This window comes from Mesoplodon densirostris, chromosome 4, assembly GCF_025265405.1.
Source record: "Mesoplodon densirostris isolate mMesDen1 chromosome 4, mMesDen1 primary haplotype, whole genome shotgun sequence".
In the NCBI taxonomy this organism is placed as follows: Eukaryota; Metazoa; Chordata; class Mammalia; order Artiodactyla; family Ziphiidae; genus Mesoplodon; species Mesoplodon densirostris.
In genome coordinates this window covers 31,458,351-31,481,548 of record NC_082664.1, presented here as the reverse complement: position 1 = coordinate 31,481,548, position 23,198 = coordinate 31,458,351, and the positions used below count along the sequence as shown (strand labels likewise).

The 23,198-nt window shown below is 38.6% G+C and overlaps 1 protein-coding gene across 7 annotated transcripts in view; it reads left to right on the top strand.

Moving 5' to 3' along the window:
• The first annotated feature begins 465 nt into the window (after positions 1 to 465).
• The window catches only part of RGS6 (regulator of G protein signaling 6), a 177,099-nt gene continuing 154,366 nt past the window's right edge, over positions 466 to 23,198 (top strand). For 6 of the 7 annotated variants that reach the window (XM_060098011.1, XM_060098013.1, XM_060098012.1 and 3 more), the window contains exon 1: positions 466 to 559. In XM_060098011.1, the coding sequence (XP_059953994.1) occupies positions 481 to 559 (79 nt within the window). In that variant the 5' untranslated portion in view covers positions 466 to 480. The remainder of the gene's footprint in view (positions 560 to 23,198) is intronic. The other variant, XM_060098009.1, reaches the window with a different exon arrangement.

Sequence of the window (23,198 nt, the reverse complement as noted above, 5' to 3'; positions counted from 1 at the left end):
AGTCCCAAAGGCAGCCCTGCCTATATTTCTAACAGCAGTATGTTAATATGTTAGGTTAAACTGTAGGAAATTGCCATTTTTAGGTTGAATGTGGCAATTTCATATGGTTCAACCTATATATAAACCCAATTTAAGAAAGAGGAGGAATTTCATCACATACATATTGAATTGCATGTTGGATCCAATCCTATCAAGAATTTCTTTCTCCTTACTTGCTGAAATGGGGGCAAGTGGTTGTTCTTACAGACCATGCTTTATGCTATTTATATATAACCGCCTGGCCTCCCTATCCCCAGAACTTGGCTCATAGCAGATCCTGCTACTAAGTTTATTGACTAAGGCAGAGGCTTTTCCTGATATCTCTTATTGGCATCCATGTTCCCACATTTTGGCTATTTATAAAGGTACTGTTTACTGTTACTTTGTGAGATACAATAACACTTCTTTAATCTCTTTCAGATTGAAGACATCATCACAAAGATGCAAGATGACAAGACAGGTGGTGTGCCTATCAGAACAGTCAAGAGCTTTCTCTCCAAAATCCCCAGTGTTGTCACAGGTAAATGTTCTCCTTACAAGATGTTGATGGCAACAAGAAAGTGTTGCTGAGTGTTGCATAGCCTTGACTGTGACCTGGGAGGTGTCTAATAGTTTGTGAATAGCAAAGATGATATGTTAACTGTGCTTCTTATATAAAGTCAAGTTCTGATCCTGGTTTCTAGGAAGAAGCTACTGTTTGCCAGTCATTAAGAATGGTCTAACCATGACTAGCCTATGGTTGAGGCTTCTGGAAAGAAACAAACTCATTAATAAACTGGCTAGCCCATCAACCATTTTGGCCTATGGGGTGTACACAAGCACAGAAATATTAAAGAAATTATTTTAGTTTTAAACAAGCTTTAAAAAAAAGTCTTATATTCAAATTCTACAAAATGCTTTAAAGTGTTTTAACTCATTGTACTTGAACCCTTGAAAGAAGTGGTTTTAAAATGTTTTTCTGCATTACTTTGGGGTTTTTGTGTGTTTTCTATGCTCAAATATCTCTTTAAAAATTGATAATTGTGAAATCTATCAAACACATCGGTATAGTTTCAAGAAGAATAGAACAGGTCACATGTACCACCATGCCGCTTCATAAAGAATACATCCTCGGTACCGTAGAGCCTCTAGGGAAAGTAGTGGATGGCATCTACCTCCTTTTCCAGCAGAGGAACCACTATCTACGTTTATATTAAACAAATTGTTGCTTTTCCTCACAATATTTCCACATAGGTGTGTTATCCCTTACTATCCAAACCAATAACCAAATAAATTAAGATAAAACTTTAGATGATTCCCTAACTATCAAAATCTGGTTATTTGCTTTCCCATTTGGGGGAAACAAAAGGACTAAATTTCTACTGCACACCTATAGAATGGCTAAAATAAAAGTCCTGACAATACCAAGTGTCAGTGAGGTTATGGAGCAACTGGAACTCTCATATGCTGTTGGTGGGAAGGTAAAATGACGCAGCTACTCTGGAAGTTTCTTACAAGGTTAAACATATCCTTACCATGTGACCCAGCAATCCCACTCCTAGGTACTTATCCAAGAGAAATGAAAACTTGCCTTCAGACAAATACTTGTCAATATTCGTAACAACTTTATTCATCATCTCTGAAGACTGGAAACAACCCAAATGTCCTTCAGTGGGTGAATGAATAAACAGACTGTGGTACATCCATATCCAGCAATAAAAAGGAGAGAACTATTGATGTATGCACCAACTTGGATTAATCTCGAAGTCATTTGTCTGAATGAAAAAAATCCATCTCAGAAGGTTAGATACTATATGAATCAATTTGTAGGACATTCTAAAAAATAAACAAACCAAAAAAAATCTATAATGATAGAGAACAGATCAATAGTTGCCAGGGATTGGGAGTTGGGGGAGTTATGGAGTGACAGAACAGTTCTGTATTCTGATTGGGTTAGTGGTGGTGACATGAATCTATACATAGGTCAAGATTCATAGAACAGCACACCAAAAAAAAAAAAAGCATCAATATACTATATGTTACTTTAAGAAATAAATGTACTCAGTTGAGGTACCCGTAAGTATCCCAACTTATTATTCAGACTGTCACTGTCTGAACTCAAGTACCAAGTAGGTTTGGATAATGAAAGATGCTTGCATTCTTAGTATTCTCTCATTCTGAAATTTATATAAATGGAATTATACCCTAATATTGGCTAGTATATATTATATTTTTTCACCCATTTCTGGATTTTGCTTGAAAAAATGTTGTTCAGGATTTTGTATCTATTTTCATGGGCAAGATTGGTCTGTTGGTTTTCTTATTTACCCTCCTTGCTGGTTTTGGTACCAAATTTATGCTAGTCTCAGTACCAAATTTATGCTAGTTTCATAAGATGAACAATGGTATATATCTCTTTCACTGACATTGTGGTGTTCTCTGAAAAATAATTTTACCTTTAATCTAGCTTTCAGGTGTTTATTTCAATTATTCTATTTTTATTTATTAAAGTGCCATCTGGTTCTTCTTTCAGTATGCCTGGTCATTCATTCAACGAATATTTACTGGGTATTTACCATTTTCTAAGCATTGTTGGGCACTGGGGATTCAGAAGTAAATTAAACAGGTCAGAATTTCTGCTCTCATGGAATTTAGATTCTAGTAGAGGAGATAACAAAATAAATAGGGAAAATTTGAAGAATTTCCATAGTGATAAAGACTAATGAAGAAAATAAGTATGAAAAAGGGATAGGAGTGTTAAAATTTTGGAACTAGTGGCCAAGCAAGAACTTCCTGAGAAGGTAACATTTGAGTAAAGATGGACAGAGATGAGAGGTTGCATTATGTGGATATTGAGGGAACAAACATTCCCGAAAGCCAGTGCTAAAACTCCAAGGCAGGCGTGTTCCTGGTGTTTTGAGGAACTAAGAAGAGGGAACTAGAATAGAGTGAAGAAAAGAAAGGATAATAGAGATGAAGTCAGAGTGATAATGGTGAGCTAGATCGTGTAGCTTCTTGGTCATTATAAGGCCCCCGGAGGACTTTGAGCATGGGGTGACATGCTCTGACTTATATTTCAACAGGATCGCTCTATTGCTTTCTACATACTCTGGGGAGTTGGGAGGTTAAGTACCAGATAGGAGGCTATTGTAAAAATGGTGACTCAGACTAGGCTGTCAGCATTGGAGATATGTGAAGTGGTCAGATTCCAGTTCAAGCTTAAAGGCAGAATAGTATTTGGGGATAGATCTGATGTAGAATATGAGAGAAAGAGAGGAATTGATGATGACTCCACACTTTTGGGCTTGAGTGACTAGGAGAACAGAGTTGCCATTAAGTTCAATGACAAAGACTGTGAATGGGGCAGGGGGGTTGTTTGTTTGTTTAGCTAAAGTATAAGAAATCAAAAAAATATTTTTTTATTTTTTAATTGAAGTACAGTTGATTTACAATGTTGTGTTAGCTTCAGGTGTACAGCAAAGTGATTCAGTTATACATATATATGTATATTCTTTTCCCTTATAGGTTATTACAAAATATTGAGTTCCCTGTGCTATACAGTAGGTCCTTGTTGGTAATCTATTTTATATACAGTAGTGTGTATATGTTAATCTCAAATTCCTAATTTATCTCTCCCCACCCTTTCCCCTTTAGTAACCATAAGTTTGTTTTCTATGTCTGTGGGTCTATTTCTGTTTTGTAAATAAGTTCATTTGTATCATTTTTTTTAGATTCCACATGTAAGCAATATTATATGATATTTGTCTTTCTCTGTGTGGCTTACTTCACTTTGTATGATAATCACTGGGTCCATCCATGATGCTGCAAATGATTATTTCATTCTTTTTTATGGCTGAGTAATATTCCATTGTGTATGTATGTGTATGTGTGTGTATATATATATATATATATATATATATATATATATACCATATCTTCTTTATCCATTCATCTGTCAGTGGACACTTAGGTTGCTTCCATGTCTTGACAATTACAAATAGTGCTGCAATGAATATTGGGGTGCATGTATGCTTTTGAGTTATAGTTTTATCTAGATATATGCCCAGGAGTAGGATTGCAGGGTCATATGGTAACTCTATTTTTAGTTTTTTAAGGAACCTCCGTACTGTTCTCCATAGTGGCTGCACCAATTTACATTCCCACCAGCAGTATAGGAGGGTTTCTTTTACTCCACACCCTATCTATCATTTATTATTTGTAGACTTTTTTTTTTTTTTTTTTTTTTTTTTTTTTTTTTTTTTGCTGTACGCGGGCCTCTCACTGTTGTGGCCTCTCCCATTGCGGAGCGCAGGCTCAGTGGCCATGGCTCACGGACCCAGCCGCTCCACGGCATGTGGGATCTTCCCAGACCGGGGCACGAACCCGTGTCCCCTGCATCGGCAGGCGGACTCTCAACCACTGCGCCACCAGGGAAGCCCTATTATTTGTAGACTTTTTGATGATGGCCATTCTGCCCAGTGTGAGGTGATACCTCATTGTAGTTTTGATTTTCATTTTTCTAATAATTAGTGATGTTGAGCATCTTTTCATGTGCCTCATGGCCATATGTATGTCTTCTTTGGAGAAATGCCTATTCAGATTTTCTGCACACTTTTTGATTGGGTTGTTTGTTTTTTTGATATTGAGTGGTATGAGCTGTTTGTGTATTTTGGAAATTAATCCCTTGTCAGTTGCATCATTTGCAAATATTTTCTCCATTCAGTAGGTTGTCTTTTCATTTTGTTTATGGTCTCCTTTGCTGTGCAAAAGCTTTTAAGTTTAATTAGGTACCATTTGTTTATTTTTGGTTTTATTTCCATTATTCTAGGAGATGGATCCAAAAAGATATTGCTGCAATTTATGTCAGAGAGTGTTCTGCCTATGTTTTCTTCTAGGAGTTTTACAGTATCTGGTCTTAAATTTAGGTCTTTAATCCATTTTGAGTTTATTTTTGTATATGGTGTTAGAGAACGTCCTAATTTCATTCTTTTACATGTAGCTGTTCAGTTTTCCCAGCACCACTTATTGAAGAGACTGTCTTTTCTCCATTGTATATCCTTGCCTGCTTTGTTGTGGATTAATTGACCATAAGTGCATGGGTTTATTTCTGGGCTTTCTAACCTGCTCCATCTGTATGTCTGTTTTTGAAAAAACTTCATTTTTAGACGTGTCAAATTTTAGGGACCTATTATACATTCAACCGGAAATAACAAGTAGGCACTTGGGTTTGTGGATCTAGATTGTTCAGGGAGAGTCTGAGCTGGGACATAAGTCATTGGCATATGGATGGTATTTAAAGCCATGGAATTAATTAGCTCACCAAGGGAGTGAGTGTAGGTAGAAAACATAGTCCAAGTCCTAAAACTTGGGATACTCTCGTATATAGAGGACATGGAGAAAAGAAGAAATCAACAAAACAAATTGAGAAAGAGTAGCTGGAGACAAGGAATATCAGGAGGATATGGTTTCTTGGAAGCCAGATTTTCTAGAAAGTATTTCAAGGAAGAGTAGATTTGATCTACTATATCAAATGTAAGTGATAGTCAAGTAAGATAAGGACTGAGAATCGACCACTGAATTTAGCAACATTGACTTCACTGCTGACCTTGATAAGTTCGTGTTCCATGAAGCATTGAGAGCAAAAAGCCTTACTGGAGTGGGTTCAAGTCAGAATGGGAGGAGAGTGAGTTGAGGTGAATATTATTAGCCTTCGTAAGAGTTTTCCTTAAAAGGAAGACGTGCAGGGCTTCCCAGGTGGCGCAGTGGTTGAGAGTCCGCCTGCCGATGCAGGGGACACGGGTTCGTGCCCCGGTCCGGGAAGATCCCACACGCTGTGGAGCGGCTGGGCCCGTGAGCCATGGCCACTGAGCCTGCGCGTCCGGAGCCTGTGCTCCGCAATGGGAGAGGCCACAACAGTGAGAGGCCCACGTACCGCAAAAAAAAAAAAAAGGAAGAAGTGCAGTAGTATCTAAATGGGTAAATGAGATTAGAATATGTAGGTTTTTTAATTAATATGAAAGTCACAGTATGTTTGTATGATGATGGGAATGATTCAGTAAAGAGGAAAAAATGGTGCAGGAGAAAGAGGGAAAATTCAAGGACTGATTTCGACAAGGAGGTAAGGGATTGAATCTGATGCACAGGTACATGGGTAGCTTTAGCTAGAAACATGTACAGTGTATTCATAGGAAAAGGAGGGAAGGCATAGTAAATGCACAGAGGTACACATAAGCATAAAGAGGTGGTGGGAGCTTGTAGAAGTTTTCTTCTAATTGTTTAAATTTTCTTAGTAATATGGGCAGCAAAGACAGTAGAGATGTTAAAGGACTGGGAAGAGATTAGAAGCTATGAAATAGTCATTTAGGAGAGTAAAAAGATGAAACTAGGGAAACAGAGTTTTGACTGCTAGGTAGCTTAAAGGCCCTCTTGATTATTATTAATATTTATGAATTTAAAGAGAGGCAAATCTTTCTCCAGCCACATTTAGCTCCCTTGATTTCGGGCATGTATCAGGTAGAAAATTAGACTTCATTAAAAGTTCTTAAAAGGCTAAAGCAAGTATGAGAGTGTGATAAATCAAAAGAGAGGCAAGAGAATAACTAAAATGATTGACCATTAAGTTTTTTTTAAACATTAACTCACTGTATTTTTTGTTTTTTTGTTTTGTTTTTTTGTGGGACACGGGCCTCTCACTGTTGTGGCCCTCTCCCATTGCGGAGCACAGGCTCCAGACTCGCAGGCTCAGCGGCCATGGCTCATGGGCCTAGCCGCTCGGCGGCATGTGGGATCTTCCCAGACCGGGGCACGAACCCGTGTCCCCTGCATTGGCAGGCAGACTCTCAACCACTGTGCCACCAGGGAAGCCCCTCACTGTATTTTTTTTAATTAATTAATTAATTAATTTTGGGCTGCATTGGGTCTTTGTTGCTGCATGCGGGCTTTCTCCAGTTGCGGCGAGTGGGGGCTACTCTTCGTTGTGGTGCGTGGGCTTCTCATTGAGGTGGCTTCTCTTGTTGCTAAGCATGGGCTCTAGGTGTGCAGGCTTCAGTAGCTGTGACTCACAGGCTCAGTAGTTGTGGCTCGCGGGCTCTAGAGCACAGGCTCAGTAGCTGTGGCGCACGGGCTTAGTTGCTCCGAGGCATGTGGGGTCTTCCTGGACCCGGGCTCAAACCCATGCCCCCTGCATTGGCAGGCAGATTCTTAACCACTGTGCCACCAGGGAAGTCCTGACCATTAAATTTTAACTGACTAAGGAGGGAAGGGAGAACATGAGATGGTAAAGAACAGTGAAGAGTAATGATTACAATAAATTTGTAGGTTCCAGTGACAAAGGAGTTTCGGAACTGGAGGTGAGAGAAAGAGGGCTGGAAATATATGAGATGGTGATTAGATAGTGGATGTTTGAAATTGAGATTGTAGAGGGGTTGCAATATATTGGTGGTGTCAAGATGGAAGGTATGACTATGGGAAAAAGTGACTGAGGTAGAATGGAGGTCAAGGAACTCTAAGAGGTCATGATTTTGGAAGATTGAGCTCTCCGGATATTGAAATCACTCCTGGGGAGTGTTAGAGAGGGTGCTTGTGAGTCTTTATGGAATGAGAGGCTGGGACACAGGGATCACTATGTGACTTTCACAGCAAGGGGTACAGGTGGTTTAACCCGATGTCATGGGAGTCGAAGCTGAGTGTTCTTTAGAGAAGAGAGAGGGATTGGAGACGGTCTGAATGAAGCCATGAGAAACAAAGAGGTTGCTTACCTGCCTTCAAACCCCGAGGGGTATAAGGCATGGGGCAGGTAGGATAGGCACCACCTAAGAGGGCTACAGGGAGGCAGTCCTATTTGGTACGAACAAGAAGATAAAGGGAATATTAACTGAAAAGTTTGAGGATATTAAAAAAATCTTACTTATGATTGACCATGTGTTCCAGAGAGCAGGTAAAAGCATTTCAGGAAATGGTGAGTATATGACCTGGGCAATAAATCCACATGATTGCTCTGTACCACACACTAGGGTAGGCACAGGAGACATGATGATGAGTAAAAACCTGATCTCTGCTTTTCAAAAGCTATTAATCTAGTGAGAGAAACAGATACAGGTAGACCAATAGTTATATGAGCTACGCACTATGCTAGAAGAATAAACAAAGCCCAGAGGAGAGAATCATGAGTTTTTCTTGAGTATATCTAGAATATTTCTCTGAGGATGTGTATCAGTTATCTATTGCTGTATAACCAACTACCACAAACCATAATGATTTTTTCATTTTTCATGATCATGACTCCATGAATTAGCAATTGGGGCAGTTGTTCTGCTGGTCTCACCCATATGGCCCTTGTCATCCGATGGTTCATCTGAACCATCACCTGTTAATGATCTACACCAAATAAACATAATACACAGAAATATACAGATGTATACATTTGTAATGGATGAAACGAGTGAGTCTGGGTGAGAAACTCCAAACTGAAGGCGTTAGAGTAAAGAAGAAGGTCCCAGAAAAGAATGTATTTGAAAAAAAAAAAAAACCTGGGGGATATGGACTTTGAGAAAGAGAATTAGTGAGAAATGAGCATAGAGGTGGGGGAAAGATGTAGCTGTAAGAAGAGCAGAACACTGAAAGCTCTCTAGAATTCACAGGTGGCCGTCAGAGGGATCCATGGAACCCACTGACATAAAAAGATCAGAGTTGAGTGCATGTTGTTTTTTTTCAGATGAGTCCCTTTTGAAGAAGGCTTTGTGGTACACTTGTTTATAACCTTCCTAATGTGTTGGTATATATCAGTTGGAATCAGTGACATAAAAGATGGTAGGCATTTCTTGACCTTCTACCTTACAAATTAGATTTATCTGGTGAATTCCTGCAGGACCCATACAGAGCCTGGATAGAAAACACCTATTTGGATTGTTGATGCTTAAAAATACCACCTTTTCCCATCATGTTATTTTCTTTTCTGTCTGCTGGCCTTTAAATATCTGATCTAACTTTAGTGGGCAGATCTTTTTTAAAAAATTTTTTTTAACATCTTTATTGGAGTATAATTGTTTTACATTGTTGTGTTAGTTTCTGCTGTATAACAAAGTGAATCAGCTATACGTATACATATATCCCCATATCCCCTCCCTCTTGCACCTCCCTCCCACCCTCCCTATCCCACTCCTCTAGATGGTCACAAAGCACCGAGCTGACCTCCCTGTGCTATGCGGCTGCTTCCCACTAGCTATCTATTTTACATTTGGTAGTGTATATATGTCCATGCCACTCTCTCACTTCATCCCAGTTTACCCTTCCCCCTCCCCATGTCCTCAAGTCCATTATCTACATCTGCGTCTTTATTCCTGTCCTGCCCCTAGGTTCTTCAGAACCTTTTTTTTTTTAGATTCCATATCTATGTGTTAGCATATGGTATTTGTTTTTCTCTTTCTGACTTCACTCTGTATGACAGACTCTAGGTCCATCCACCTCACTACTAATAACTCAATTTCGTTTCTTTTTATGGCTGAGTAATATTCCATTGTATATACGTGCCACATCTTCTTTATCCATTCATCTGTCAATGGATACTTAGGTTGCTTCCATGTCCTGGCAGATCTTTATTAATAATAAATATTTTATAAAAATAAACATAATACATTTAAATAAATAAATTTAGCAAAAGTAATGATAACCTTTATTGATCTAACCTAATATAAAAATATGAGGAAGCTCTAGGTGTGGGAGAGAAGACACAGGAACAAACTTGGTCATGCTGAGTAGGAGGTTTTATTTTATTTTTATTTTTTATTTTTTGCGGTACGCGGGCCTCTCACTGTTGCGGCCTCTCCCGTTGCGGAGCACAGGCTCCGGATGCGCAGGCCCAGCGGCCACAGCTCACGGGCCCAGCCGCTCCGCGGCATATGGGATCCTCCCGGACTGGGGCACGAACCCGTATCCCCTGCATCGGCAGGCGGACTCTCAACCACTGCGCCACTAGGGAGGCCCGAGTAGGAGGTTTTAAATGAGCATTTAGGTGGTGCTGTCCAGGAGACAGCTGGAAGTGAGGGACTTTGAAGTTCTAGAGAACATTTTCTGTAAGAGATATGGATTGGGGAGTCATCAGAGCCTTAGTGGCAGGGGTTTCCAGGGACATGACTGGGTACTAAAATTTGTACATCTTCATCTGCAAGCTATGTACCAGTCTGTCCCTTACTTAGCCTGAGATAATTTGTTAACCCACTCCCATCTTCTATGATTTTGATTTGAAATTTCCCTGCCAACATCAGGAAGTCATCTTCATCTCTCAGATAGGAACTCATAGGTTAATTCACAGACCTTGGTAGAATGAAGAGAGTAGAGGAATGCCCATTGGTTCACCTGTGGGTCAGATGTCTTGGGGTTAGGAAGGCCATCCCAGGGAGTAAATGTACTGAGATAAGGAATGGGTATATTTAGGAGAAGATCAAACACAAGAGGTAGCCATTAAAACACAATTCCTCCCTCAACAGTGAAAAAGTAAAAGCTATAAGGGGTGAGGCTTAGCAAATAAATGACCTTCAGGGAACATAGATGGAGAATTTGAGAAAGAAAAATAGGGAAGAAAGAGAATCTAGTATTAGATCAAAAGCCAAGGCTCATTGCCTTTTGGGAGGGAAGGCTCATTCATAAGAAAAAAAGGTTGCCAACCCCTCTCACCTTCCAGAGGCTTGGTATTTCTGGGCAAGGTGCCCACAGAAAGGGCACTTCCTGATCACCTTATCACTCCCTTTCAGGACAGCAGATCAGCCTCCTTGGACCCTCCTTTTTGAAGAGTAAGTAGATTACAAAGATAGTGGTTGGAGCCAAAATGGGGAGGTTTCTGAGTTTCCAACTTCCAGCCTGCCAGCCTTCTCCACTCCCCACCTGCCCTGCATGTGACAGACATATCCTGGGCCTAATGCCTGCCAACTCCAGGAAAACAGCCAGCTCGCATGGCCTTGCCCAGCTGTCTTAGGCAGTCATTCCAGGACAACTCTCTGTCATCTGAATGTCATGAGGAATTTTCCAGGGAGTTTGAAGATTAATTTCTTCCAGGCCACCCTCAGAAACACAAATTCCTACCATCTAAGAGCCATAAGATACATCTAGTCTCACTTATTTTTGCAGACAGGAAAATCGAGTCCCAGAGACATGATGTCATATGCTCAAAAATCACACAGCTTCTTAGGGACCAAACCAAGAAAGAATCTGGATTCCTTGCTACAATTACAGTGTTGTTTCCATTACCTTATGAGGAAAATTATAGACTCTTGAACTGGAACAGTTTTAGGTGTCTGATGCATTCCCCCCAAACACGAGAATCACTTGGGTAGCTAATTAAGAGTACACATCCAAGGACATCCCTCTGGTCCTGGTCTCAGGAACCTCTGGTTTTAGCATCTGCCCAGATTGTCTAATACGGCCTGTTTGAAGTTGGGAATCAGTACAGCTTCCACATTCCTGCCAAGTACTCTGCAGCCTCAGCTTTAATAACCTCCAGGGATGCATGTCATCATCTCTCATTCCCGCTTTGGACAACTTTGACCTTTAGAAACTTCTTCCTTATAGTGAACTGAAACTTATCCACAGCCAGACCTGTGGCTTCAACCCATTAGTCCCAATTCTACTTCTCTCTCACAATCAAGAAACAGAGGAATGAATGTGATTAAAAGTATACCCACATAGGGACTTCCTGGCAGTCCAGTGCTTAGGACTTCATGCTTCCACTGATGGGGGTGCGGGTTCGATCCCTGGCTGGGGAACTAAGATCCCACATGCTGCAAGGTATGGCCAAAAACAATTTAAAAAAAGAATTATAAAAAAAATCCCCACGTAGCTCTCCTTGTAAATGTTTATGGTACAGTAATTTTCAGATTATAATGCTAGGTGTATACATGGATTTTTATTCTGTTTATCTCAACACATTTTTTCATGTGTATATTTCTATCTCTTCATAGTCCACAAATTTCTTTTTAATGGCTTTATGGTGACATAAACATTTAAAAGTATTTTCCTTATGGATTCTTGGCAGTACAGTCTGGGTGAAAGAGTCTAGGGCTATAAACTGCGTGTGTGACCATTGACCTGGTCATCAGCCTTTTGGGCCTCAGTTTCCCCATCTGTTAGTTAATAGGTTTGGATTAAACAGTATCTGTGGTCCATTCTGGCTCTGACCTTTTGCGATTCTTCAGTGTAGGAAGGCCTGTCTGAAGTTAGTTCTTTTCACTCACTCCTCAAGGGGGTCTAATGGAATATATCCCTGGTTTATTCCAAGTCATCAGTTTTCTCTTAAACTGTGATTCTGTCAGATCAGAGAACAAGAGAACTGGGTTAGGAAACTGGAGCATTACCCCAAATTGGTCAACATTCTTGACCTTTGTTATTCTCGTTCTGCTTCCATATCATTGAAAGTGAAAAGAACTGACAAAAATGACTCAATTTAGAGATAATTTGTTGGTTGCCTGTAGCAGACTGAAGAGTGGCCCCCAAAGATAGCAGGTCCCAATTCTTGTAACCTATAAATATTATCTTATATTGATAAAGGGTCTTTGCAAGTGTGATTAAGTTATGGATCTTGAGATAGGAAGATTATCCTAGATTACTCAGGTGGGCCCTAAATGCAACCAGATGTATCCTTTTTTTAAACATTTATTTATTTTTGGCTGTGTTGGGTCTTCGTTGCTGCACGAGGACTTTCTCTACTTGCAGCGAGCGGGGGCTACCCTTGGTTGCAGTGTGCGGGCTTCTCATTGTGGTGGCTTGTCTTGTTGTGGAGCACGGACTCTAAGTGCATGGGCTCAGTAGTTGTGGCTCGTGGGCTCTAGAGCGCAGCCTCAGTAGCTGTGGTGCATGGGCTTAGTTGCTCCGCAGCATGTGGGATCTTCCCAGACCAGGGCTCGAACCCGTGTACCCTGCATTGACAGGTGGATTCTTAACCACTGTGCCACCAGGGAAGCCCTCAGATATATCCTTATAAAAGAGGGTCAGAGAAAGATTTGACACAGAAGAGGAGAAGGCCATGTGACCACAGAAGCAGGAGATTGGAGCAATGTGGCCACAAGCCAATGAGTGCCAGAAGCCACCAGAAGCTCCCCTAGAGCCTCCAGAGGGAGTGTGGCCCTGCCAACACCTTGATTTTGGCTCAGAACTGTGATAGAATAAATTTCTGTTGTTTTAAGCCACAAAGTTTGTAGTGATTTGTACAGCAGCCACAGAGAACTAGTATAATGCCAAAATCGCACTACACATATTGTAGCATGAAGAAAATGACATCGTAGAAAATTAAGGTGTTATTAATTGAAAAAGAAACAAGCACAAGTTTATAAATGGTTTCTTTCAAAGTTTTAGTGCAAAGATATAAGTTATAATAGTAATCTTGAAAACAAATTGTATTGAGGTACCTATGTGGTATAATTACTCCACAAGTAGTAAGCCTAAATTGTTTAATGATGCTATAACACAAATTTTATTTATCGACGTCCTAATGTAGTGCAATATACCTTTCAGATATCCTCAGTAATCCTATTATTCCTATATTCGTGGTGAATTCAATTCAACCAGTTAATAATATATAAATATAATATTTTTAATTAGCATGCCAGAATACATACATATGTAGGTGCTATTCCCTTCAAATAGTCACCTTGAAAAGTTGCATATTTATTTCAAGAGTACTGTAGTTCATTTGATTATTTCCAGAATTTCTCTTTGATAAGAACTTTTAAAGCTTCTAGAGTTTGTTAAAATGTCCTCAGCAGAAGCACAGCCATAAATCTATATATGTATATATACACACACCTACATATACATATATAGCCATAATTGACTTTGAGACTTCTGCTTTGGGAACTAGGGGACTAGCCTACTCAAACCAACCATCTGGCTGAGAGCAACTATAAATGCTGGCGGGAATTTTGATTTGATATCACTGGAGACCTAATAAGAGAGTGAAGATTATTGGGCCAAGATTCACAATAGTATGAAAATCCATAGATATAATCCTGGATTTAGGGACAGTTTTTACCCTGGGGACATTTAATAGTCCAAACAGGCAATTGCAGAACTGAGCAGTGCTTTTGATAACATCATGGGATGAGGGTAAATAAAACTGAAGTCTGAAGACTGCTGAAGATGAGGACCCTGAGAAATTCACCATACTTTAGATCAAGGCTGTGGAAGACTGAAAAGTGAAATGAAAATATTCAATCTTCATACAGACTGAAGACCAACTTTCAGTCATCAGGACAGGTCAGAAAATTCTAAATTCTTGACATTGGTGAAAAGTGATTCCAGATCATTAGTACCCCTGGGCACTTTGGAGAAGCAGATAAAAACACTTTCTAGAGGAAGATAACTTTATTCTAGTTCTCAAATCATTTCCACCAGTGATTGTCCAAATATAAAGACAGTACACAATCAAAGATACCAGGCACATAAGGAGAAAAGTTAACAGGAATGAGAACTAGTAGAAACAATAGATGATTGAAACAAACTCAGAGGAACTCCAGATAGTGAAATTATCAAGACAGTAACTTTAAAATAGCTGTCTTGACTATGTTCATGACATAGATAGAAAGCAAAAAGGAAAATTTCAGCAGAGAACTACAGACCGTAAAAAAATACTCATATAACATTTTTAATAGAAATTCTAGAAACAGAAAAATTTAATAACCAAGGTTAAGAACTCGGTGAATGGGTTTAATGGCATATTAAATGTGGCTGAAAAGAGAATTGTTATAATGGAAGATAACTCAGAAAAAAAAATTCAGAATAAAGACAGAAAATGAATAGGATGAGTAATTGAGAAGAGAGGGTAAAAGACATAGAAATATGAGAAAGTTAAACAAATGTTTAATGGAGTCATATGTAGAAGAAAGAGGGAGTAAGGCAGAACCAATATTTGAGGAGAAATTGAGAATCTTTTCAAAACTAATGGCAGACACCAGCCCACAAAATCAGGAAGCCAAACAATCCTCAAGCAGAAAAAATTAATCTACACTTAGACACATCATAGAAGAATTACAGAAAACCAAAGGCAAAGGTAAAATTTGTAAAGACAGCAAGAGAAGAAAGGACAGATCTAACTTCAAAAAGGCAATAATTAGACTGACAGCTAATTTTCTTGAGAAACAGTAGAAGCTGAAAGATAATAAGCTGAAAGCAAGTAATTGTCGATCTAAAATTCTTTACATAGCAAAAATATCCTTATACCAACAAATTTAACAGCATAGATGAAATGTAAAACTTCCTTGAAACACAAATTACCAAAACTGACTCATGAAGAATTTTAAAACTGAGTAGAAGTATACCTGTTTAAAGGAATTGAATTTATAGTTACAATTTTCCCCACAAACAAAACTATAGTCCCAATTGGTTTCCTACATAAAGATTTAAAGGAAGAAGTAATACCCATTCTACATTGAGAAGGTGAGAGTACTTCCCAGCTCATTTGATGAAGCTGAGATTATCCTGATACCAAATATAGACCAAGACATGACAAAAAAGAAAAGTACAGTACAATGTCTCTCACAAAAATAAATGCAAAATTTTGAAACAAACTCTTAGCAAATTGAATCAAGTATTATATCTAAATCAGGAATCGGCAAACTTTTTCTGTAAAGGCCATGTGGCAAATATTATAGACTTTGTGAGCCACAGTCTCTGTTGCAGTTATTCACCTCTGCCATTGTAATGCAAAAGCAGCCACAGATAACATGTCAACGAGTGGGCATGGCTGTATTCCTATGAAACTGTTTACAAAAATAGATGACAGGCCATAGTTTGCCTAGTCTTGCTTTAGATGCATCTAATAAACAAGATATTGAGCAAAAGAAGGCAGATGCAGAAGGATATATACTGTATGATTTCATTTATATAACATTCAAAAACCAAACTATGGAGTGATAGCATTGAGGAATATATAATAGGTAATAAAAGTGATAGGAAAAGGATAGAACTGACTACTCTTTACGTACAGGCAGGTATTGATTGGAACAAGACATTCAAGGAACTCCTGGAATGTTAGGGAAATTTCTTTAATCTCTGTTATGGTAACATGAATGTTTTCTTTAAAGAATTTAAACAGTACATATTGTATGTAATATTTCATGATTTTAAAAAAGTTTTCTTTTTTTATTAAAAAGTAGTTTGAAGTCAGTTTGGTGAATAAGGTCTGGGTAAGGCCAGTTGCCAGGGCAGAGTGCCTATTTTGGTTTAAATAAGGTGTGACTGAATGAATGAAGTGGGTTTTCTTGCTGTCCTTAGAAACTGGTGCATAAGTTTATTTCCAAAGAGGATTTCCAAAAATATTTGTAGCACAGCCAATACTGCTTGAAATGAGGGTATAAGCTCTGAGGGGCCAGCTCTGAAAAAGACAATGCTTAATTAAATATTGACTATGCTGTGTTTGTCTTAACAAATATAACTCTTCTATAACACATTTTCCTTCGATGTATGCATTTTCACTTTCTTCTTCTGAAGTTCACTTCAGCAACAACATCCTGAAATTCTGTCAAGTTGTAATTGTGAAAGCAAAAGCCATAATATTCTTGGCCTTAGTGCCATTAAAATCTTACTATAAATGTCGTATTGATTCATCTTTTCACATTTTTCCTTGTTTGATTTTTTTTTTCCTTCGAGAAGAAATGGTATGAAAAAGGAAAAGACAGCTCATTTATTAAAAGTGAAAATACACAACCCAGTCCTCTAATTTGGACTCTAACATTTCTTTTTAAACACTTCTATTAAAAAGTCTGTTTCAGAGTGAGATAAAATTTGAGAGAATAAATTTATGGTAAATGACCCGAGGTCACTGAGTTGGTTTTTTTTTTTTTTTTTTTTTTTTTTTTTTTTGCGGTACATGGGCCTCTCACTGTTGTGGCCTCTCCCGTTGCGGAGCACAGGCTCCGGACATGCAGGCTCAGCAGCCATGGCTCACGGGCCCAGCCGCTCCACGGCATGTGGGATCTTCCCGGACCGGGACACGAACCAGTGTCCCCTGCATTGGCAGGCGGACTCTCAACCACTGCGCCACCAGGGAAGCCCACTGAGTCTTTTTAAAAGAAAGAATCAGAAACTATCATGGGCATAGTGCCTGTAACAAGGGGTGGTAGGTTAGCAACAATGACTATTGAATTCATGGAATCAACTGTTGTAGCACAGAATTCTATACTCTAAATTGGCTGGATGTGTTGCTAGTAGGAAGACTCTAGCAAAATCATATTGCTGGCAGGAAGTCTATGTAAAGATTGTGAACATGTAGACCATTAACTTTCAGCTTAGCTGCTTTCGCAGTTGATTTTGTCATTCTGTTCTACTGAGGACAATTGTACCAGATAAAACTTTAATTTACGGAAACACAAAACATTTTTACTGGCATATTAAAATAATTATGGCATTTATTATGTATTTTAAAAATTTAAGCCGAATTTAGAAGTTGTCATTGTATCACCCATAAAGGTTTTTTTTTCCTTAAACACATTAACATTAATAAGGCATTCTCTACACAGATAAAGCCTACTTCTGCCCTCAGTTGCGGCCAGAGGAAATTTGGAGTTATTTTTATATAAAACTTGGATTATAGGGCTTCCCTGGTGGCGCAGTGGTTGAGAGTCCACCTGCCGATGCAGGGGACACGGGTTCGTGCCCCGGCCCGGGAAGATCCCACATGCCACGGAGCAGCTAGGTCTGTGAGCCATGGCCGCTGAGCCTGTGTGTCCGGAGCCTGTGCTCTGCAATGGGAGAGGCCACAACAGTGAGAGGCCCAACTTGGATTATGACACTTAACCTAATAGTTTTGGGCTCTGTAAGACATCATTTTCTAGATCCAAGAACCATATCATTGGCTCAGGATCTTCTACAGGGTTCTACCCCATAGATTCTTCAGATATTATGCCCATAGAGTATTATTTTCCTGAACACTAATGATGACACCCAATATTTGTTGAGCTCATCATAGCTAGCACTTGTGGACTATCTATATTGGCTGAAACACTCCCACCTTTATCCTGAGGTATGTAGGCAAACTGCTGAGATGGAGAGTGGGTTGAGGAGTCCAAAGAGGCCCCTCTTCAGAGTCACTGTTGTAGGTTTTTCTAAACAACACTTCCTAAATCCGAGCATATCCTCCCTCTAAACCAAGTGATGATTAGGAGTGCCACAGAAGGGGCACAATGGATCCTCTCCCTAACTAGATTCTTACTGAGCTCTTTAAGCCATAGTTCTTTCTTATTTCTGCCAGCAGGAAGGAAAATGTGGAAAAATTCATGGGAAGCTTGGCAGGTACCTCTTTGAGTTTGTGGATGTATGTGAACCAAGAGTGATGTCTGCTTCTTGAAGCTAAGAGGCTGGATGGGGCAGCCCACACCAATAGGCAAATAGAGACCATAGTGTAGTATGATATGCAAGGAGAAAGATAAGGAATGTGGCCCCCAAGATCCCTCTGACCCTAGGAGGCTCAAGGAAGGATCTCCATGAAGACTGAAAAAGAAGTAGAAAGAGGAGAAATAAAGGATCAGAGCTCACCCTATTCCACAAGTCCCTCTGAAAATTGATGAGATAATAAAAGTAATAAGAAGGAAAAGAAATGAGTTAAATTGGGATTAAATTGTAAATGCAAGTAACCGGAAAGCTAAAGGGTCTACCCAAGATGCCATTAAACAGTGGCAAAGGAGATCTGACTTTTCATGTTTGAGGGCAGTGATTAGAGAAAAGTAAAATCATTTCGTGTTTGTACCTCATTAAGTTCAGATTGTGCAATAAACTGGATATAATACTTAGTGACAAAAAGAATCAGGGCTTTGGGCTTCCCTGGTGGTGCAGTGGTTGAGAGTCCGCCTGCCAATGCAGGGGACACGGGTTCGTGCCCCGGTCCGGGAAGATCCCACGTGCCATGGAGCAGCTGGGCCCGTGAGCCATGGCCGCTGGGCCTGCATGTCCAGAGCCTGTGCTCCACAACAGGAGAGGCCACAACAGTGAGAAGCCCGCATACCGCAAAAAAAAAAAAAAAAAAAAAAGAATCAGGGATTCTATTTCTGGTCACATAGCCAACTAGATTTCAGAAGAACACCCTTTGGTCAGAACACTGAACTGATAAGAAAGTAAGAGAAATCTTTTGAGGCTATAAGGTAGAAAGTGAGAATCCAGAAAAGTCAACTATTATAGGATTAGCCTTTTCTCAGAGGACATCTATCAATCCCAGGTAGTCCAGAACCTGGATTTTAAGAGCCTATGCATGTGGGTGTCAAAAAACAAAACTGAGTAGGGAGACAGTCACTTCAGAGACCCCTGAGGGGCAATGCCATTATTGGGTGAACTAGGGATAAAGAGCCTCCGAACGGGAGATAATAGGAATAATCATTTCAGCCTTGGTTATTATTAGAGTGAAAGAAAGGAGAAAAAATATCTCCCTAGATAATTTCTAATTCCAAATCCTAAATCTCCTCTAGCTGATGTGTCTCACCAAACTCCATGTGGCCCAAAAAAGCCAAGCAAAAAAATATAAAGTTTCTGCATTTCAGTACTGCCCCTAGGTACCTGGCAGAAGCAAACACATCACCTCTCTGGAGGAACACATTTTAAATATGGACCTCAAAAATTCCCAGAAAAAAAAAAACCAAAATCACTAGAAATATAAGAGAACAAACCAGCATGAGTGAAAGTCAGCAGAAAGCACAACTGGAAGAATCCAACCCATAAAGATTGCAGATGTTGGAATTATCATATACAGATATAGATGAATTATTAGGTCAGAGTATATGAAATTGTCATTTTTGCAAGTCAAAACTGGTCAATATCTGCAATTTCATATATTTTACCTAATATGTTTAAAGAAATGAGCGGGTATTGGAAGTATCTTGAAGGAGTAAGCATTGTATACTCTCAAAAAGGACTAAGAGCTTTGATAAGGAGTCAAACAAAAATTCTAGAAATGAAAAATATAATAACTGAAATTAAAAACTTAACAGAAATGTTCAACAGAAGATTTGGCTTAGCTAAAAAGAGAAATAATAAACTAGAAGATAGAGCAGATGAAAGTTCACAGAATATAGTATGGAAGGGCAAAAACAGAAATAATATGAAGGAAAGGTTGTAGAAAAAAGTGAGAAATTGTAACACCTAATCAAATGTTGAGAAGGAAATAATAGAAAAATGGGAAGGGCAATTCATCCCTATTTGCTCTATTACTTCCTTCTTGATTTAAAGATATAATAGTTGACACGTCCAGAGTTGATTAAAAACATCAGTCCTCAGCTTCCAAAACTCAAACAAATTCCAAACAGGTTAAATGAAAACAAATTTATATCTAGCTACATTGACATCAAATTGGAGAAGCACCAAAAGAAGATTTTCAAAACGAGAGAAAAGACAGATTGCTTATCCAAAAAATGACTGACAGGTGACCTCTCATGTTTAAAAATGGAAGCTACAGGGCAATGTAAGAAAATCTTCCAAGTGTTTAGAGAAAGTAATAATCACTTAAAGTTCTACATGTAATGAAACTATCTTTCAACAAGGGCAGAATTACACAAAGAATGAAGGGAATGTATTATTAACATACATTTACCAAAGGAATTTCTATGAATATATTTCAGGAAGAAGGAAAATTATCCCAGGGAAAGTCTAAGGTGCAAAAGGGAACTGTAAGTAAGGAACACGGTGATTAATCTAAAGAAACATGGGCTATATAAAGCAAAACCAGTAATCTCTCCAAAACCAGTAATCTGTCATGTGAAGGAATTGATAAAAAGGCAAAATCACTTTTAAATACCGGAAAATAAAAACATGCAAATTGAGAGGGGGTTGATGAGTTAATATGTATAAAGTTTCTGTAATTGTTTAGAAACAGGATAAAGACATTTAGTATTTCTAGACTGATACTGTCCAATATGGTAGCTACTAGTCACATATAGCTTTTTAAATCAGAATTAAAGTTAAATAAAATATAGCAGGGCTTCCCTGGTGGCGCAGTGGTTGAGAGTCCACCTGCCGATGCAGGGGACACGGGTTCGTGCCCCGGTCCGGGAAGATCCCACATGCCGCGGAGCAGCTGGGCCCGTGAGCCATGGCCGCTGAGCCTGCACGTCCGGAGCCTGTGCTCCGCAATGCGAGAGGCCACAACAGTGAGTGGCCCGCGTACCACAAAAAAAATATATATAGCAATTCAGTTCTCTAGTTGTACTAGTTTCATTCTAAGGACTCAGTAGCCATTTGTGGTCAGGACAGAAATATACCATTCCCGTAACTGCAGAAATGTTTCTTGGATAGCACTGCTCTGGACTTTGAGCTTTATATATGTATTAGTTTCCTATTGCTGCTGTAACAAATTACTGCAGAGTTGCCAAATCAACACATATTTACTATCTTACAGTTCTGGGGTCAGAAGTTCAAAATGGGTCTTATGAGGCTAAAATTAACGTATTGGCAGAGCTGTGTTCCTTCTGGAGGCTCTATGGAAGAATGTGTTTCTCGCCTTTTCCACCTCCTAGAGGGTGCCCATGTTCCTTGACTTATGACCTCCCCCCATCTTCCAATCCAGCAACACCTAGCTGAGCCCTTCTTAGGCTGCATGACTCAGCCACTGAGTCTTCTGCCTCCCTCTTCCACATTAAAGAACCCTTATAATTACATTGGGCCCCCCAGATAATTCAGGAAAATCTCCCTCCATCTCAAGATCCCCAATTACATATGCCAAGTCTCTTTTGTCATATAAGGTAATATATTCACAGATTCCAAGAAAAGTATGTTGATATCTTTTTTTTGGAGGGGAGGGAACCATTATTCTACTAGCTACCACATTGTGTCTTAACTTTTCTGGGGAACTTCCAGAAGAACAGGAATAAAATGTAAACACTTTTTCCCCAGAGAGAGAAGAAAAACCTCAATCCAACAAGCATGAAAAAGGAAAGTACATATATATAAACAAACAGAAAAAGCAACTCAAAGAAAAACATATGCTAGTGAGAATTGGTCTAAATACATGGATAATTACAATATATATAAATAGTAAACTCTGTTTAAAAGAGCAAAATTGTGAGACTGCAATTTTTATAAATCAAACTATATGCTATTTATAAGAGATTTTCCTAAAATACAGAAAAATGAGAAAAATAGACCAAACACGAATAAAAGAAAGCTGGCATGGGTATATTAACAGCAGAAAAAAATAGGATTTAGGACAAAAAAAATGAATAGAGAAAACAAAGGTGAGTAAATATAAATAAAGTTTTATTTACCGAAAAGATATAAAAATTCTAAATTTGTGTATACCTAATAACATAGCCTCAATGTATAAAACATCAAAAATGATAGACCTACAAAGAGAAATTAACATATCCCTAATTATGATGGAAAATTTTAATATACATGTTTCAGTAATTGATAGATAAGCAAAGAGTAAATGAAAAAGTACTATACAGAAGATTTGAACAGCAAAATTAGCAGGCTCAATTAAATGGATATATATTAAAAACATAGCCAACAACTCAGAATTCACACAGATCACTTATTGAAAACTAAGCAAATAACAGATCATAAAACAAGTCTCAACGAATTTCAAAACTTTGATATTATACGGTCCATATTCTGTTACAGGAATGTAATTAATCTGGTAATACTAATAATAAAAAGATAAGTAACAAATAAGATTGGAAATTTAAAGCATACTTCTAAATACCTCAGACCAGAGAAAATTATAATAGAAATTAGTAAATACTTAAAACTAAACAATAATGAAAACACTAGGTATCGAAACTTACAGGATCTGGATAAAATGGTACTTGGAAACTAATAGCTGAAAACAGATGGGCTATGATTCTAATTTGAGAAATATAAAAAACAATAACAATAAACCCATAGAAAGGAGACAGAAATTAAAGATAGGATAAATTAATAAGACAGAAAAAATAGATCAAAAGGTCCCAAATCACTTTTGGAATGACCAAAGTGACAAACCCCAGGCAAGATCAGTCAAGAGAGATAGAAAAAAGAGATGTCTATCAGACCATATAAATATCAGAATGAAAAAGAGATATAACCAGAGATGTAAATGAGATTAAAACAACTTAATGCCAAAAACTGAGAATTTATGTGAAATGGTCAAATTTCTAGAAAAATATCCTAAATTACCAAAAGGGACTGAAGAAAAAAAATTTATGAATATTCCTTTAACTTTTAATGATCATTTAAAA